The sequence below is a fragment of the Platalea leucorodia genome (genome assembly GCF_965183815.1).
Source record: "Platalea leucorodia genome assembly, chromosome: 6".
Taxonomy (NCBI): domain Eukaryota; kingdom Metazoa; phylum Chordata; class Aves; order Pelecaniformes; family Threskiornithidae; genus Platalea; species Platalea leucorodia.
Genome location: NC_138828.1, coordinates 86,098,180 through 86,114,688, shown reverse-complemented (window position 1 = coordinate 86,114,688; position 16,509 = coordinate 86,098,180). Strand labels below are relative to the sequence as shown.

The 16,509-nt window shown below is 56.0% G+C and overlaps 1 protein-coding gene across 3 annotated transcripts in view; it reads left to right on the top strand.

The window, feature by feature from the left end:
• The window catches only part of DYSF (dysferlin), a 106,454-nt gene that overhangs the window by 27,226 nt on the left and 62,719 nt on the right, over window positions 1-16,509 (top strand). For all 3 annotated transcript variants that reach the window (XM_082315929.1, XM_082315930.1, XM_082315928.1), the window contains exons 25-33: window positions 275-441; window positions 881-995; window positions 1,097-1,202; window positions 1,855-1,997; window positions 2,999-3,172; window positions 9,303-9,396; window positions 9,744-9,821; window positions 14,807-14,988; window positions 15,925-16,065. In XM_082315929.1, the coding sequence (XP_082172055.1) occupies window positions 275-441; window positions 881-995; window positions 1,097-1,202; window positions 1,855-1,997; window positions 2,999-3,172; window positions 9,303-9,396; window positions 9,744-9,821; window positions 14,807-14,988; window positions 15,925-16,065 (1,200 nt within the window). The remainder of the gene's footprint in view (window positions 1-274; window positions 442-880; window positions 996-1,096; window positions 1,203-1,854; window positions 1,998-2,998; window positions 3,173-9,302; window positions 9,397-9,743; window positions 9,822-14,806; window positions 14,989-15,924; window positions 16,066-16,509) is intronic.

Below are 16,509 nucleotides of genomic sequence, written 5' to 3'. Positions count from 1 at the left end.
CCACCAGCATCCAGCCTGAAAGGCTGGGGAGAAGGTTGGTATTGAGCCGTACAGCTGCATCATGGCTTCACATCTCCTTCTACCTGCTGGAGGGGAAATCTGGGGGTGCCCATGGCGACGGGGGGCTGGTGAGGGGGCTTAGGCTCTTCCCAGGAGGTCTGTCCTCAGGAGGGGGCTCTCCAGGAAGGAAGGGATTATTGATGGGATTTCAAAAGGGTTATTCATGAGATTTTGTGCCTCCAACGCAAAAACCTCTCTGCTTTTGCTCCTCCAGTACGAGAACCAGACCAAGCTGGCACTGGTGGGGAACTGGGGCACAACTGGCCTGACCTACCCCAAATACTCAGATGTCACTGGCAAGATCAAGCTGCCCAAGGACAGCTTCCGCCCCTCCACGGGCTGGACCTGGGCCGGGGACTGGTTCATCTGCCCGGAGAAGACGTGAGTGATGGTTTTCTGCAAAGAGCAGAGCCTGAGTGGGCTGTCGCAGGCACCCCAGAAACCTGAGGAGATGCTAAGCTGGTGGCAAGGTCACCCGGAAAGCTGGATGGAGGTCTGGGGTGCCATGGGGGTTCCTCATCTGCATGCCCTGTCCTTGGTAGGCGACGGCTTTAATGCAAAATGCATCGTCTCTGTGCTGGGTGATGTCCCCGGGGTAGTGGGTGCTGCACAGGCAGTCATGGACATGATGACCCCAGCACCCATCTCACCGGGGTGCCTGTGCATGCCCCACACTGAGAAGCTTTGGCGGTGGGATCCCAGCAGGGCACTGAGGGGCGGCTGCGAGAAGAGGGACGACACGAGGCGGTGCTGCTGCCCGTGCAGGGCTGGGAGGGCAGGAGGGGGAGTCCCTGACGCCATGCATCTCCCTGGGGTGCAGGTTGCTGCATGATGTGGATGCCGGGCACCTGAGCTTCGTGGAGGAGGTGTTCGAGAACCAGGTCCGCCTGCCTGGAGGCCAGTGGATCCACATGACTGATGCCTACACCGACGTGGTAAGGACGAAGCAGGCAGCCAGGGGCTCAGCTGCCACCCCAGGGGAGATTTAGGCATCTGCTGGGCACTGTTTGGTTGAAAACACCCCTGTATCCCACAGAATGGGGAGAAGGTCCTGCCTAAGGATGAGATTGAGTGTCCTCCGGGCTGGAAATGGGAAGACGTGGAGTGGGACACTGACCTCAACAGAGCCGTGGATGAGAAAGGTATTAGAAAGCAGTTTTGGGCATCCATGCCATTTTCATCCCCTTACTCTGCCCATCGTGGTGTTTCCTTCCACGGTCCCATCCAGCACTAGGGAGGATAACATCCCCTTCATGGCTGTGTGAGCTGCCCCACTGGCTTCTGAAGAAGGGGATCGGGCCATGAGGGTGCCTTCTCCCTCTTGCTCTGGCTGAGGCTGGGGCTGTGGGGTGGGCAACCGCAAAGGCAGCGCTGTCCTCGCTGCTGAGGATGGTCCAGGCTGTTCTTCTGGAAGATCTTACCTGGCTTCTGGTGAAAGAGGAATGGAAAGCATCAGGCCAGAGAGCATCCGAGATGGTCACAAGGGCTGGGGTTGCCTGAGGAAGGAAGGACAGAGAGGAGAGTCCCCAGGCTGTGACTTTGAGCCAAGGGCTGGTGGGACACGATGAATCCATCATCTGGGCATCCCCAGAGGGACACCTCCATTGGATAGCCGCATGAGTAGGTCGTTATCTGTGTGGACGAGCAAACTGGGAAAGCAAGCACGTTGTATCTGGACAAACCTTTGCTATGAAAACTGTTCCAGTCTGGATATATGTGAAGAGAGGTCCCTGGTGGGAAGCAAGTTGGGGGGCTCTTCTCCCGCCTTCACCCAGGTGTTCCCTTCTCTCCAAGGCTGGGAGTACGGCATCACCATCCCACCGGACCGCAAGCCCAAGGCCTGGGTGCCGGCCGAGAAGATGTACCACACCAACCGGCGACGGCGCTGGGTGCGGCTCCGCCGGAGGGACCTCATGCAGATGGAGGCCATGAGGAAGGTAGGACAAGGGCCGGGGAGAAGAGGGTGAGAGCGGGTTGGCGCTGTGTCCCTGTCTCTCCATGTGGAGCTGGAGGTGCTTGGTCTTTTGCAGAGACCTGCTGTGCTTTGGAGCCTGGTGGCCCTGGTCTCTGTGCTGGAGCAGCAGCAACCTCTGTGGTTTCCACCATGGGGGTCAACATCTCCCAGAGGTGGAGACGACCACTGCAGGGGTGCTTGGTTGGGCTGCGGGGTGGGATGGGGACCTCCACCAGTGCCACGAAGCAGCTCTGGGGACCGGGGCTGGCAGAAGTCCCCAGTCTGTCCCCTGTCCCAGTCCTGCTTCCCTCTAGGTGGTGCAATTGGACTGCAAATGCCACCACAGCTCCGCCGCTCATCCTTCCCCCAGCAAGTTCTCCAAGACACTTTCCTCCCTTTCCAGCACTTTTTCTAGATAATTGTGGATGGAAAGCATGGGGAACCCCTGCCACCCCATTTGCCAAAGGGATGCAAGTGTCACAGGGAGATGACACAACTCTGGGGAGAAAAAAGCCTTCATGGGCTTGTGACTGATGCTCTGGATGGGATGTCCCATGGTGGCAGAGCCGTGGGGGCCCTGGGAGGGATCAGAGGTGGTGGCAAAGTGGAGGGCAGGCTGAGAAGATGGAGATGCTGGTGCTACCCAGGCCTGGGCAGGATGTGGTCCCCTCCTTGCTCAGCAGAGGCAGCCCCCAGCCCAGCGAGACCCTTCTCCAAGTGGGGTTCACCCCAAGGGCTGGATGAAGGGCTGAATCCCCGGCTAAGCCGGAGACATACGGGGAGGACACGAGGTGGGACAGCTGTAGCAGGCAACAGCTCAAAGAAGCTGGCCCCAGGTTTGGGTGGGCACAACCTTGGCCCTGGAGAACCCCAAAGTGGCTTCGCCCCTTGGCTGTCCCAGGGTTCCGCCATTGTCACCTGCAGAGGGGCTGTGGGGTGGTGGCACTGAGCCCCCCTGAGCCCCAGCATGTCCCTGCCCGGCAGCACAAGCAGGAGGAGCTGGACGGGGAGGGCTGGGAGTACGCCTCGCTCTTCGGCTGGCGCTTCCACCTGAAGTATCGCCGGACCGACACCTTCCGCCGCCGCCGCTGGAGGCGCAGGATGGAGCCCCTGGAGCGCACCGGGGCCGCCGCCGTCTTCGCCTTGGAGGGGGCCCTGGTAGGTACCCACCTTCCCCCCAGGACTGCTGCCTGCAGCCCGGTCGGGTCTGCTCCCACCCTCCGTCCCATCCCAGGGAGCGGACCCAGAGCAAAGCTCATTATCTTGCTGCCTGCGCCCGCCGCTGTTTGTTTAGCTAATATTCTGGCTTTCTTCATACACTGGATTTCATAATCCTTTGGCTTCTCCAATAACTAAATGAGAACCAACCACAGCAGCACAAAGCCCCTATTATAGGGCTTTTTATTTTTTTCCCCCCATTAGGCTTTTTTTCCCCTCCTTCTCTGCTCTGTCCTTCCTTCTGTCCAGCATTTGAACCCAGCAGCCCCTTTGGGACACAAGCGGCTCCATGGTGTTTGCATGCATCAGCCCTGAGCTCACGCTGGCCCCATCTGGGGGGGTCCCCCTTCACCCTGGGGCCTGTTGATATGGTTTTTGGCCAGATCCTTCATCCCTCTGCATCTCAGCAGAGGCAATTGAGGAGGATTTAGCTGAAAAACCCTATACAGAGGGTGTGTGTCTGTGCACACGTGTGTGCGTGTGTGCATGCCCATGGGGCTGTGCAGGAACCCCTCGTGCCCTTCCCTGCCTCTGGGGGCGAGGGGGGGGGGTATCCGATGGGGCTGCCTTGGGTCTCCGCTGGGTCGTGCAGTTTTCCAAGGGACTCAGCTGTGCCCTCGTTTTGCCTTTGTTAGCCCGCAAATGAAATGGATTTGTGAGTTTGGCTGCTGACGGACCCGTCTGCTGGGGGTACCAGGGGATGGGGGGGAGACCTGGGGAAGGAAAATCCCCTCCCCACATGTGCGGGGCAGAGGCTGAAGCAAAGGGGAGGAGGAGAATAAAAGCCCCATTAAAATGGCAATCTGGCAACGTGCCGGGGAGCCGCTGCTTGTGTCGCTGCTGGTGATGCTGATGTGGTGGCAGGGGGTCCCCGGCTGATTTAAATGCCCCCTGGTGTCACTGGCGTGCTGCTGAACCCCCACCTGCCCCAGGCTGCCAGGGGCTGCCCCTTCCAGCCCTCCACCCCCAAAGACCTGATGTTACCTACTTTGCATATTTATTTTCCAAGCATTTCTTAGCTGTGTCAGCGTTGGAGTGCCCAGTTCTTAGCAGCCTCCCAAATCTCTCATTTATCTTTACACCAAAATGTTATGTCTGTAACTTTTATTATATTATCATGTAACAAATCTAGTTTATTATTTTGCTTATTTTCTAACTGAAAACAATTTTGGCAAAATAAGTGCTCTGCCTTGCCATGCCTTGCCTTGCCTTGCCATGCCTTGCTTTGCCGTGCCTTGCCTTGCCATGCCTTGCCATGCCGTGCCATGCCGTGCCTTGCTTTTCTCTCTCCACCTTCCAGCAAACACAGCCATAAATGTCACTGCTGCTCCTATACAACCCCAATGCAGACATCCAATTCCCTTACACCAGCAAATGCCTGAAACATAAATTTTCCCGGCTTGAATCTCAGCAAAGCACAAGGAAAACCCCCAGCGGTGTCCTGGGTGACAGCAGGGTCCCGGGGAAGCACCAGGTCCTGTTGCTGTAGGACTGTGCTGCTCCTGGAAGTTGAACCATCGCCCGGGCAGGGTGATGCCATCTGACAAGGAGTGGTATTTACTTCAGGCGTGGAGATTTTGGGGGATGCTGTCCCCGCAGGGTGACAGCTCGGGAGGGAGCAGCATGGGAGTGCGGCAGGTGAATCCCTCCCCAGCCCTGGCTCTGGCTCCCGGCAGCCCGGCGGTGCAGGACTATCCCGCCCGCCCTTCGGGCTCTGCTCGCCGAATTCCCCTCCGCAGTAGGTCACTCTGGCTCGCCTTGATGCCCTCATATTTTGGGGTTACTGGCTGCATTTTCTGTGGTTGCTTGGTTTTCTGTGGATTGCTTTATAAATGATCTTGCCATACTTTCTGGTTTTGCAGCTTCATGCCTTTCCAGCTCTCCTCTCTTGCTTGAATGACTTACGTATTTTTCCAGGATGCTCCATCCCAAAATAATACCTAAATTTACATAGCGTCTCCCATCCAGCAACCCCAGACCCTCCGGACCTGCACAGGGTCGACCCCTCCATGCGCAAGGAGGGACCCGGCGTGATGCCGCCGAGCTGGGGTCAGGGTGGTGGGGTGAAGTGGTGCTGAGGATGGGAAAATACGAGTGGGTGCTGAGGACTGGGAAGGGTGGGCACTGATTTTTCCGCTATATCTATTTCCAGTGCTTTTTTAACGCAGGCAGAGGGAGGTAGCTTGTGAAGCCTGAGGTGTCAGGGATGCAGAGTCTGAGAAGGGCACCTGGATGGGGCAGCAGCTGGAGTTTGAGCCGCTGCTGCCAGCTCTGATCACACTGAAGCAGAATAAAGATGCTGTCAGGAGAGGGAGCCTGGAGCATCCCCCAGCTCAGATTTTACCCAGGCCTGGGGCCAGGGCTGCCACTGGCACGCCACCAGCTGCCCGAGCCTCCCGAAGCCCCTCCTGTCTGCTCCGTCTGCTCCATTCCATTCCTCTTATCTGCTGCCTTCTCCGCGAAAGGCTTTTGTGCGATTTTGTGGTTGTGGCATGGGTTGCCCGGAGCCCATCCAGCAAAGGAGCCGTACGGCGGTGCAGGGAAACCAAAGCGGAGGGAGGATTAAAGTGCAAACTCAGACAGAACAAGCCAACACCCCAAGTGCTAATTCCCCAAGCTATTCGAAAGGGTTGGTTTCCAACAGGAAGATAATACCAAACATGACCAGAAGGAATGTGTCTTGGATGCAGGAATGTGTGGATGGTGCTCAGGGTTTCTGGGCCTCCCTTTTCCTGGGGATGTTTGATGTGCGTCGCTCCAGCCGTACCAAACTGAGCAATCGTTGCCATTAAGACGTGCTGAACCCCAGCACCTCGGGATCAGGGTGACCCAGAGCCCAGAGCAGCTGGAAAGCAGAGCCCCAGTGGGTTGCCCAGCTGCTGAGCAGGGTTTTGTAGGAGCTGGTGGTTCCTTGGTGAAGGCTTCCCTGAAAAATCCCACTCCGGCGGTGGAGCTGAGCAGCTGCAGCCCTGGGGCGGTGCATGGGGCTCAGCACTGTTGCAGGGTGAGCTCAGCATCTGTTCAGCACCACCAGTGGGGTGTGAGCATCTGCTCCCAGTCGGCCCAGCTCCCTGCAGTGGGAAGAGCCGGGGGGCTGCTGTGTGCCCAGGTCACCCTGGCTTGCACCCCTTGCCCGGCCCCGGTGCACCATGACTGCCCCCAGACCCACACATACTCGCATGCATGCACGTGCATGATTTCTTTTGCACGCTTGCTCTCCTCAAGCACATGCTCACCCCTACTTTTGCTCAAAGACTTCTATTTCACTGCTCACATATTCTCCATCCTTCCCCTGACCCCAGCCAACGGGGAGGGGGGGACATTCCCCGATCCCCTGTCCCATGGGGAGCAGCATCGGGGCCGGGCTGCTGCCCAAAGCTGGGCCACATGCTGCTGCAAGGGCTCGTGGTGCTGCCATGTGGCACCAGGTTTTGGCTGTCTTGGATGCAATTAGCCTGATGGATTTGGGGTGCCCGCTGGGGTGGTTGAGCTGCCTCAGACGTCGCTTCCCGCTGATTCAGCTGGTCTCTCCTGCTGCCCTCAGCCGTGGGCTCTCCAAAGCAGAAGGATGGTGGCTCTTTCCTTCCTGGTGTGCCATTTTCTTGGCAGTCCTTGGAGCCTTCCTGCAGCCACACACGTCTTGGGATAGTCCACAGATGGCTCAGGGCAGGACTCAGGGTGAGCCCTCAAGTGTCCCGGGCAAAGCATCCCCTGGAGGATGCTCCAGGCCTTTGCCCGTGCCATGACCACCCTGCCCTCTCCATTGCCTGTGACTTGGCATCCCCCTCTACCCCAGGGGACACCCACAAAGCGCCTGGTGCTTATTGCTTCTCACGATGGGTCCCAGCTGGCTAACGGAGAGCTTGAGACCAAGAAGTTGGTGAAGAAGTTGGCTTTTAGCACTCCCACCCATACCCAAAATGCGGAGCCAGGGTAACACCGCTGCTTGCAGCACTCTCCTGTTGTTTCCTCTCTTTTTGCCTGCATTTCACCTGTGCATTCTCCCCATATAAGCCGGGCAGCCTTCCTTTCCCTCGGGCTTGCTGGCTTGGCCATCACCTCCATCACACCAGCTTCTTCCTGGGCTTCCCTCTCTGTGACAGTGTGTCCCAGCTTTTCTGGGACCTGCCATTTGGCAGCTCGCTCGTCACTGACAGTCATTAAAAGAGAAGGAGTACAGGACATGGTGTGGCCCCCGGGCACCTCTCTGCCCTCAGTCCGATTTCTGGGAAGCCCCGAGCCAAGCTCTGAGGCTGGAGGCCATCTCTGGTTTCTGATGGAAAGCCCAGTGGCTCTGCCCTGGAGCTGCTAGCAGCCCTTCCACCCTGCAAGCCCCATTTCTTCCCATCCTCCTCCAAAAATCAGCCAAGGGAAACCTCTGGCCGACGGAGAGCTTTGCGTTTTCCATGCCAGGCTGGAAAATCTTGCCTGTTTCTGCCGGCGCTTACGCCCCAGCTTTGGCTCTGCACCAGAGGTGATTGAACCTCTGCTTCCCAGGCAGGAAGAGCAGGGCCATGGGTTAAACCAGCGGGATGACAGCCAGGGCGGGCACGTGGTGCCATTGGGGTTTGGCCAGGGTGGGGATCACTGGTGCTGTAGCTTTGTGCCCAAACTACCAACCAGCTGCACCAAGTGTGGGGGTCCTGGTGGGAAAGCCCAGCTGCAGAGGAGTCCTGCTCAGGGCAGAGCGGTGGGATGCCACCGGAATGAGGGTGTCTCTGTCCCCCGGTGCTCCTACGCCCGAGGCGCATGGCTGCTATGTTGTACCGTGCACCATGCACAGGCTCCTGCTGCAGGTCCTGGCTCCTGGGAACCCCGCGGGGATGGGGCGAAGGAAGATCGTGGAGGTGCTCCATCCTACATGGAGACCCCAAAGGGCAAATCATAGTCCTGAGCGTTTTCCAGCTTGCTCTCTCCAAGGCATGCTTTCCGTGGCATTTTGGGGCGTGAGGAGCCCTCCTTCCCCATGACGGACAGACTGCGGGGGGTCCCCAAGCCCTTGCTGAGGGGTTCAGAGAGCAATCCCTGCCTGTCTCGGCTCCTGGTCTCCTCCATTTACTTGGGAAGCCCAGGCTGGCAGTGGGCGCAGGTTGGGGTGGGGGGACTGGGGGGACCGGCGGTCCGCTGGGCAGAAAGGTCATAAAAATAACTGAGGAGGTATTCAGCCCCCGTGGGGAGGCGGGCGAGAAAGGCAAGGCAGCGCTGGAGGTTGCCTTGCAAACCCTCGGCGCAACCTCACCGGCGTAAATACGGCGCAAACCCCAGGGCTTCCTCTGCAGGCAGTGTCACGGTAGTTGCGACTCCTGCCTGGAAAGGCAAGGAGGGCTCTGCAGACCACCTAAGCTCCCGATGCGTTTTTGGGACCAGGCGGCTCCGGGCTCTGGAAACTCCATCCTGGACCTGCTTTTTTTTCTTTTTTCCTTCTTTCTTTTCCTTTTTTCTTTAAACACCCCTCCTGTCTTTCCCTAGCATTCGATAATCAAAAATTATTTAAAGATCAGATTTACACTCGCCAGGAAGTTACCTTTATGCTCCTTTTCCTGCAACTAAATATTTCAAGCTGAATGCAGCAATTAGGAGGTGATAAAAGGCCAGCTCTCGTAGGTGAATGCAAGAAGAGGGAAAAGTGATGGGCAAGGTTGGCCGAGGCGCCCTCCGGGCAGCGAATGGGGCCTTTGGCTGCATTTGACACCGTCTGTATCACTCTTCACAAAGTTTATACTCCATTAATTTTGCTCACAAGGGGACTTAGTGAAATTGCTTTAACTACTGCTCCAAGAATGCTGAACTTTATGGAGAGGCTTTTCTGTGCTGGTGAGATGCTGGGAGGTGGGATGTGAATTGGTGACCCTCGGGCTGCTTTTGTTGTTGTGTCTGTTCCCTCCCAGCACAGCATGGATCAGGAGCTGGGTCCTTGGGAACAGAAGACCCTGAGGGTCCCTCCATGGGGGAGCCGAAAGTCCTCTTGCACACCCATGTGGATAATACCCTGGAGGACCCCATCCTGCAGGGAGCCCCGGCCGCAGAGGGGGTCCAGGCATGACCGACTTTGCCTCCCTTTCTCTTGCAGGGAGGAGTGACAGACGACAAGAGTGACGATGGCAAATCCATCTCCACCCTCAGTTTTGGTGTCAACAGACCCACCATTTCGTGCATATTTGACTGTAAGGCCCCAAGGGTCGGAGGCGAGGGTGCAGTTCCCCCGCAGCGAGTCCTGGCACGGGGTCTCTGCTGTGGGGACCCCATAGCCGAACATTTCCCATCCTCTTCCTCTCACCAACCTCGGGTGCAGGTGGATGGAAAGAGGGGGGTGGGTAAGGATGGGGCACGGCTTGTCCCCCAGGAACATCAACATGGCCAGGGCTTGGTGCTCTCCTGGGAAGCCACGGGAAGGATTAAGCCAAGCTGCCCTCAGACACGAGCCTGGGGCTGGTTAAAACCCCAGCTATTGCCCCGGTGCCCTGCACTCATCCCTCAACTCATCTCAACTATTTCTCATTCCTCTGTACAGGTGGGAACAGATACCACCTGCGCTGCTACATGTACCAGGCACGGGATCTGATCGCCATGGATAAGGACAGCTTTTCAGGTAAGCCCAAACGCTCACGTCCACTTGTTTGTGCTTGTAATTAGTGCTATAATGAATGCTGGGGAGTAGTGGGGTCTGTAAAGCAAATTTTGGGGTATTTATTGATGTGAAATGATGGGTGTTCAGCAGCCAAACAACAAAAGACAGCGGCACGAGGCTTTCCCAAGGCAACCAGCTTGGTAGCTTGATTTCCCATCAGCAAAAAAATCAGAGTTTCAAGAACTCTTATGTGAGAAACCAACCAGAAACCACAAGGTACCCAGGTCAGCCATGAGTCAGAGCTGTTTGCTTTGCTAATAGCTCCTTCTCCCCGACCCGAGGTGACGCTGAAAGCCGGTGGCAAGGCTGGGTAGCAGACGGCTCAGGGGCATGACAAATGAAAACAGAGCGGAGGGCAGGGATGTTTACCGTGGCACATCGCCTCGAGCCGCCCCCCCCATGCAGCGAGCGAGCTGGGGGATTGCAGGGAGGACGGAGGGCTCTGGGCTGGTGTCGAGATGATGGAGCACGGGGCAGAAATCTCCATGAGGTGTGTTCAGAAAAATTAAAAAGGGTGCAAGGGTGTAATGAAGACCTTGGAGCAGACAGGCACCTTCTTCTCTGGCATCCTCATGAAGTTTCTGGTTGGTTTTATGTGCCCTCAGCATCCAGCTTGCTCCCGGCTGGTTGGATCCTGGCCAGCCTCTTGCCCACCCTTGCAGGGCAGGGGGGCAGCGGTCTCCTGGGTTTGGGGTTTGTGGAGGGGATTTGTCCTATGGTTTGGGGAAGGGATCAAGGCTCAGGAAGGGAGACCCTCTTTATTAGGAATGAAAGAATTGATTGAAAATACGGTTGGAAAGGAAAATACCTAACAGTGGCAAATGTGTAAAATGGTTCGTATTTGTTTTCATGACCAAACGTTAAATTGAGCTGCTGCTCCTCCACTCTCCATCCTGGAAACTTTGCAGGGGGGCTGGGAGGCTGGGGGGTTTCCTTGATGGAGCCAATGCCTGAACTGGGCATCCTTCAGATGGACTGTAAAAACTGCCCCTTCATGGAAAAAAAGTGTGGTCCCAAGTGGAGAAAAGGGTGTCCTGGGCTTTGAGCGAGGAGTTTTCCACGTCCTGCTGCTCAACATGGCCCCAGCACAGCTTCAGGCACTTCTGAAACTGCCAGACTTGAGCTGATGTGGTCAGGACATCTCATGCGGAGCTCATGTTTTCTGGGTTAGGAAATCAAGTCAGAATAAGATATGTCACTTTATCCGTTGGGCAGCTCTGTTATCATTTGGTGCTGAAGGGTGCTTGGGTGTAGGTGGTTTGGTTTTAGGAGCGTGTTGTTTGCAGCAGAGGCTGAAGCGTGCCTGCGGAGGCGGGAGGACGTGCCAGGAATGGTCCTTTGCGTTTGACCCAAGCAGGGACCAGCCCCCGGCTGCCGGAGGGTCCCACATCTTCTACCCCATGGGCTGGGCCATCCCAGCCAGGTGGCCCCACGGCTCTTTGGTGCTTGTGACCAAAGCTGTCTTTGCTCACAGCCGTTAATGCTTTGGAGTGTCATTTTGAGGTGGGAAAGCAGGACAGTGGGGATGTTGCTGTCTACCTCTGAGTCAGAGCCGGAGCTGGGGCAATGCAAAAAGTCCCCCGTTGTTTCATTGCTAAGTGGTGGGGGCCACATCTAAGACGTGAGCGGGTCCTGGGGCAGCTATCCCCGGAGCACCCACACCCCTCTGCAGCGACGCCTGATGCAGGAGGCATCCAGCATCCCTCCAAGGCTATCACTGGCTGTCTGCCACGGGGATTTGTGGGGGGGCTGGGCATGGGATTGCCCACCAGTGTCGGCATGGAGGTGACAGATCTTGGATGGGATACGGAGACAGACCCCAAAAGTGGTGCAGCGCAGGGACCCGCAGCAGGGAGCAGCGAGCGGGGACAGCTGGGCATCACCATGCCAGGCAGCAGGACCACAGTCCGGGGGGCTCCTGCTCCCCCTGGTATTTTGAGTAGAGGGGCTTGGAGGGGTGGGTGGGAAGAAATGCCCTGGAGAGGTGTAGAGCACCCAAACAATCACCCAGTGTCTGCGCCCACCGAGGTCCCGTCTCCCCTCCGCCTCCACAAAGGGTTTGTTGTTCGAAGTGGTGGGGACCGAGGTGATCTCATGGCCCCGATCGGCGGAGCGGGGAGGGGAGTCCCTTCCTTCGGAAAAACCCGGCCAAGGACAACATGAGTAACAACATGCCACAATGTGGAATTGTGATCTCCGCTGCCTTAACAAAGCATAAAGGAGTTCATTAAGGGGGCTTTACACAGTTATAAAAATAAACCTTCTGTGCACACGAGGGTCTAAACAAAGGGGCTTTATAGAGGCCTCCTTTAAAAAGAAGAAGAGGGGAAAAAAAAAAAAGAGCAAAAAGCAAATCCAAATCCATGGTTTTTTTGTTTATTGTAACGCATTCTGCTTTCCTCTTACTGGAAAAAAGCGCGTAAGTGGAAAAGGTTCTTCCCAGCGTGAATAGTGCTCTCTCCAGCCGGCCACCTCGCAAACAGCCCCGGCTCATTAAACACGTCTGCTGCGGTCCGGACGCCAAGAAAGAAAATACACCCCCCTTGACCCCCCCATCCCTGGAAGAGGGGAGAGAGGGTGGGGGAGGCTGCCCTGCTCAGCCGGCCCCGCGTTCAGGTGCCTGGGGGATGCTCCTCCATCTGCAGGGTCGGCAGGACATGTTTCGCTCCCAGCATAAGCTCCCAGTCTCCTGACAGTGCTGGTGTTGGGGTGTGCGCACTGTTTTGCAGGGTGGGGGGACCCCTCCTGGGACCGTGGGGGTTTGTGCAGTGCTGAGCACTAAAGGTTGCATTTGTAGGATCTGCCACACTTCTAGCTGCTGGTAGGTCGTGGAACTGGCTTTGGAGTGACCCGGGTTGTACCCCGCTGCACGCTGGTGGACCCCCATACACTGTCCGGTGCATCCGTGTCTTGTGGTGGCATGTCATGCTGGGTGCCCAGCAGAGGAGGTGGCCTGTGTCCTTCCAAAAAGGCCCGTGATGCCTCCTGCTACCGTGGAGGTTGGGCTTTGCAGGCCACCAGAGCTCAGAGGTCCACCTGGAACTGGTCAGGTGGGATGCAGCAATCATGGAGGTCTCATCCCTGACAAGGACCAGTAGGTGCTATCAGGTTATGAAGGGTGTTCAGTCTCCATGGGGTCTTATGATGATATATGGCATGTTTCAAGCCTCTCACCCAGCCCTTGGTCCTGGTTCTGCCACTGCCTGTCCCGTCCCCGTGCCCAGTGCCACCACCGGCGCCGGCTGGATGTCCACAGCAGGTTTGGGCCACATGCTCTTTGAAGCTGTCTGGAAGGGAAGGTGTTAGAGAGGGCTCAGGTTTCATGTTTCTGTTGTTAATTGATCCCAGGCTTCCTGTGTTAATTGCTTTGCTTGTTAAGGGAGGCTCCTCCTCGCTATTTGCTGCTGCCTTGCTGTGAGAAACCTCTGGCTTTGTCCCAGGTTAGCAGTGAGACACCTCGGTCCCAGCTCAGTGCCTAAGTACAGGAGTCTGATGAGACCCTGGAGTACCTGAGACGTCTGCATGGGGCCAGCAGATGTGACGCAGCGGCCCTAAGGGAGACCCAGAGCCATCTGGTGTGGCAGCTGGAGGCCAGGTGGGATAACCCGGAGTGCTGGGAACCCAAAACCCTCCCCAAGACATGGAGGTTACCAAAGCTCATGCAAAGGGGCTGAGAGGATGACTCTGGTTGGTTGCTGGCTGCATCCTCAGCTCCTGCCCCTTCTAGAGATGTTAAAGATCCCAAGAAGGAAACGGTAATGTCCCAGCCACCTTCTTCATGGTCTGGTCTTTGGAGCAAAGGGTGACCTGAAGTCACTGCTCACCCACATGTGCCGTGCTGCTAACTCCTGCATCTCCCTGGGAGAGACTGCATCATGGAAACAGTTTGTGGTCTCTGCTGTGCTGGAAGACGGCCATGTTATCACCATTGAAATACTCATCCTTGTAGAGTCATGTTTTGGGAGAAAACCCCACACCTTAGGGCAATAGGTGAGCCATTTGTGCTACCTCACTGCTGGCAGAAGGGCGACGAGTCATGAAGGTAACCTGGATCAGGACAGATCAAGTCAGACAGCAAGGAAATTTCTAATGCTACAGCAGTGGAGTGCTGGGAGATGTGGCCAGGGGAGGTCACGGTGTCTCCACCAGCTGGAGCTATCGCAAGCCAGAGGGTAAGGTTGCTCTGGTTAACATGGCCTCATTGGATGTCTAAAAGTTTTTTGGCAAAAAAATCCTTCATCTAAGGTTTTTAAGGAAAGGAGGCTGCTGTGGGATAAGAAGGAAGGTCTTTGCATAGATAGACAGCAAAGTTGTGTGGACCGTTGTGGTTGTCTTGTCCCGAAAGGAGCTGGAATGAGCAGGGGTCTGGATTGGCCCTTTATGAGGAATAACTCCATAGGCTGAGACTCTTCAGCTTGAAAAGGAGATGTTTTAGGGTTGGCACGATAGAACCCTGCAGAACCCTAAGTGTCAGTGCAGGTGGGCAGGGGTGGACTGCTCCTTCTCTCCTAGCGCAAGAACTGGGGGGCCTCAGACAGAGATAGAAGGAGCTGGATGCTGAGAAAAAACCCCAAGAAGATGGTTCTTCATGAAGTTTTGAGTCCTCACTGGAGGATATGGGGGGATTCAAGAGAGCCAGGGCAAGTTTGTGGAAGACAACCCCTTTGCAGGGTTGCTAAACATGCAGACATCGCATCTAGCTTGGGAAGTACCTGAGCTGCGAATAACTGGTGTCGGAGAAGTTGGCCTCATTCTCTTCTCAGTTGGAGTTGACTGGGACATGATGGGAATGTCATTGCTGTTTCTAAAAGACCCACAGCTCCTTCAGCCTGCTCACAGTCTTCCCTGCACAGCCAGTTGGCCCTTGAATGACTATGAATTGCTTTCTCCTTCCTAGACCAGTAGCTCTAATTCATCCTTTGCCTCTTGTCTAACGTCCCTTGCAGATCCTTATGCCATTGTCTCCTTCCTCCACCAAAGCCAGAAGACGGTGGTGATCAAGAACACCTTGAACCCCACCTGGGACCAGACACTCATCTTCTATGAGATAGAGATCTTTGGGGACCCCCAGAACGTATCTGACTCCCCTCCCAACATCGTGGTGGAAATATATGACCACGACACTTACGTAAGTGTGTTGGCATGAGCTGGACCTTCATGGTGTGAGCGTGCTGGGGTAGGTGGGACAAACGCATGGCATCGCTCCTGCCCTCTGGAGTGCAATGCTGTCATGCCACCGATGTCTGGGTGGCTTAGACATTGAGCTGGACACTCAGAAGACAAAAATTCAGTAAACAGCTCTGCTAGTGATGTCCTTGGTGGCCCTGCTCCCGTCACCAAAGCTGCACCTACATCGTGTTTTACAGAGTGGCCAAATTAACCATATTTCCTTGTGGAGAAAGCCTGGGACAGGTTTTAAAGCAGTCATGCGAGTAGGGGATGATACACTGTTGTTTGCTCAGCTGCCCAAGGTATCTAAAGTAGTGGATCCAAAGCCTTGTATTGATGGTGTTAGGGGGGCTGGTGAGATAACCTTGAGTCCTTCCTAGAAAAACTGGGCTGTAGCCTATCACAAGAGCAGAAAGGATTTCAGACTGTGTGTAAAAGCAGTGCATAAGTGAAAAGCACGTAGAATATATCTCAGGAACCTCTCAGGAACCTTTCTGCCCTCCCTCCTCCAAAAGACACCAGCAGGAAGCAGCAAAGGCAACTGAAGATCCCACTGCAGACCAGTGAATGGGCTTTTTAAGAGCTGCTGATACTTAATGTTATACTCAGAGCTCCTGCTCTGGAAATCGTGTGATACCGTAGGAATTTCACCTCCTGTTTAAGCCAAGATGCATAAGAAAGAGTGCATTTCTAGCCCTAGTAGTTACAGGGAGGAGTTTGAAAGCTTGAGTCTATATGGGCATCAAAACCATCTTTTTTTCTGAACTGGTCCCATAATGGTTCAGACATGGAGCCTGATTTTTGAGTGATAGGGTCTTGGCTAAGATGTGGGTGATGGACTCCACCGGGAAGTGGGGTGGGAAGAAAGCTCCCTGTGCCTGTCGTTGCCTTTCAGGGTGCGGATGAGTTCATGGGGCGCTGCATTTGCAAGCCCAGCCTGGCGCGCTCGCCGCGGCTCTCCTGGCACCCCGTCATCAAGGCGAACAGAAACGTCGGGGAGCTGCTGGCTGCCTTTGAGCTGATTCAGAGGGAGAAGGTGAGCTCCCCATCCAGACCTGATCCTGTCTCTAATTGCAATGCTGGCTTCTTCCCTTGGAGCCGTCCAGCACCGGGCAGGATCCAACCTTTGCTCGATGCTGAGTTATGTCCACCTGGGCTCAGCAGCTCTGCAGCTGTCTGTCCTCAGTTTCACCAGGACGGCTGCTCAGAGCACACCTAGCCGTGATGCTCGGTGCTGGCTGCACCGCAGTGGCATGGTGGGAAGCGTTTAGCAGAGCCAACGGGGAGAGGATTGGTGCCAGACCGAAGCCTGGGATGCTGGGTACTGGTTCGGGAGGCACCGCTCGCGCCCTGCCAGCCCGGTCGGCTGCGGTGCTGAGCTCAGAGCCTCGGCACTTTTGCATCACTGGAAGAGCCTGGTGTATTTGGCCCCAGATCGCTGCCCTTTGCTCAGAGTTAATTTCCGGAGGGGATTTATGAG